The 1652-nt window shown below is 68.7% G+C and overlaps 1 protein-coding gene across 1 annotated transcript in view; it reads right to left on the bottom strand.

Annotated features, from left to right (window-relative positions):
* The window catches only part of TSTA3 (tissue specific transplantation antigen P35B), a 2840-nt gene extending 1741 nt beyond the window's left edge, over window positions 1–1099 (bottom strand). Inside the window, exons 1-3 of the mRNA XM_004679574.2 lie at window positions 906–1099; window positions 518–632; window positions 2–125 (exon numbers count right to left, since the gene is read on the bottom strand). Of these exons, the coding sequence (XP_004679631.1) occupies window positions 2–125; window positions 518–632; window positions 906–1051 (385 nt within the window). The 5' untranslated portion in view covers window positions 1052–1099. The remainder of the gene's footprint in view (window position 1; window positions 126–517; window positions 633–905) is intronic.
* Between the last annotated feature and the right edge of the window lie 553 nt (window positions 1100–1652).

Genomic DNA, 1652 nt, shown 5'->3' with positions numbered 1-1652 from the left:
GTCTCATCGATGGGGTAGGTGGTCTTGTCTGGGAAGATGCAGGTGGACAGGCAGGACACCACCTTGCGTGCGCCCCCCTCGAAGGCGGCATGCAGGACATTGTCGTTGATGTGCACATTTTCTCTCTGCGGGGACCGGCAGGGTCAGGCCTCTCCAGGACCCCAGCCTCAGGGACAGAAGTAGACGCAGCCTGGCTCCCCCGACACCAGTGGCACCTGCGTCTGCAGGTCCTAACTGTTTCCTGGGCAAGGCGAAGCCCCCTGGGCCGCCCTTCCAGAAACCTCTGCCCCGCCCCAGACAACAGGGCTTGCACCCTACCCCAGGCTGCAGGCGTTCTGAGGGCCCTGGAGGGCAGGTCCACAGCTCTGAGGACCTCTGGCGAGGGCAGGTGACAATGGTAGGATGGAAGGGGACCTGGGCCCCAAAGAGCCCTGGGGACGAAGTGGGGCTCCCGCTACTGGTGGGGCTGGTCGGCGAGTTCCAGACGCCGGGGGCCCGGTGCTCTGTGGTCTCTCACCCAGAAGTCCAGGTTGTATTTGATGTTCCGGAACAGGCCGCCCACCATTGCGGCAAGGTGGATGACGTGCGTGGGCCGGACCCTCTCAAACAGGGCTCGGGTCTGCGCAGCGTCCCTGGGGAAGTCAGGCCGTGAGGAGCCGCGCGGCCGGGGCCTGCGCCTGAGGGCAGAGCTCCGGGGCAGGACAGCGGCAGGGGCTGCCCCGGGGGACAGCCTGCGCAGGTCCTGGCTGGCAGGCGGGTGTGGGCTTCCAGGAAGAACTGGGAGGGTGTTTGCCCGAGCTGAGCCACGCCGCTCAGGCTATGCCAGCCACCTGGCGGGGAGGGCAAGGACACGTGGCTACAGGCTCGGCGACAGGCTGCCCGCAGGGTGCCCGGTGGCTACTCACGTGAGGTCAGCATCCTTAGAGGAAACAAACACCCACTCTTCTCCAGGCAGCCCGGCCCCATCCGCCACCACCTTCTGGATGGCTCTGCCCACCAGCCCAGAGCCGCCCGTCACTAGAATCCGCATGGAACCCTGGGGCTCCCCCATACTGGCTGCACCTGCAAGATCAGATGGGCGTGGGGCTGAGGCACAGGCTCCCGGAGGCCCACCCCGGGCCCATCACGGCTGCCTGCCCCCGGCTCCAGGGGCAACTGCTGCAGGGCAGGCCCCGGAGGGGCAGCTCTGTGGGGAATCAGCCGCTGGCTCCCCCCACAGCCCTGGTTCCAGGTGCCCTGTGCTAAGAGCCACAAAGCCCAGAGCCTGACGCTAGGCTCCACCCAGCAGGCCTGGCCTGAGGCCCAAGAGGGCACAGGCAGCCCCTGCTGCTGACAGGAGGAGGACGGGGCAGCTGGGGGCTGGGGCCCCTATGTCGGAGCTGCTCCTGCCAAAGTCCACAGGCCCAGGCGGCGGAGAGTGGCGCCTGTGCTGCAGGCGATGCCCAACTCCTGCTCCCTGCGAGCCTGGCCCTCCTGGGCAAGTCCTGCTTCTGGCTGAGGGTGGACAGGCCTGGGCGCCACCACTCACAGGATCCCGAAACCTGCCCGGCCTCTGCTCCGCGCGGGTCCCCTGACCGCCCCGACGGGAGGGGCCCTGCCCGGATCGCCCAGGCGGCTGGCGGCCCAGCAGCGGGCGGAGAGGGGCGGAGGGC

Source organism: Condylura cristata, unplaced genomic scaffold, assembly GCF_000260355.1.
Source record: "Condylura cristata isolate star-nosed mole 26May11 unplaced genomic scaffold, ConCri1.0 scaffold00009, whole genome shotgun sequence".
NCBI lineage: Eukaryota > Metazoa > Chordata > Mammalia > Eulipotyphla > Talpidae > Condylura > Condylura cristata.
Note: the sequence above shows the minus strand (reverse complement) of the source record. Positions and strands in the feature narration are given on the sequence as shown.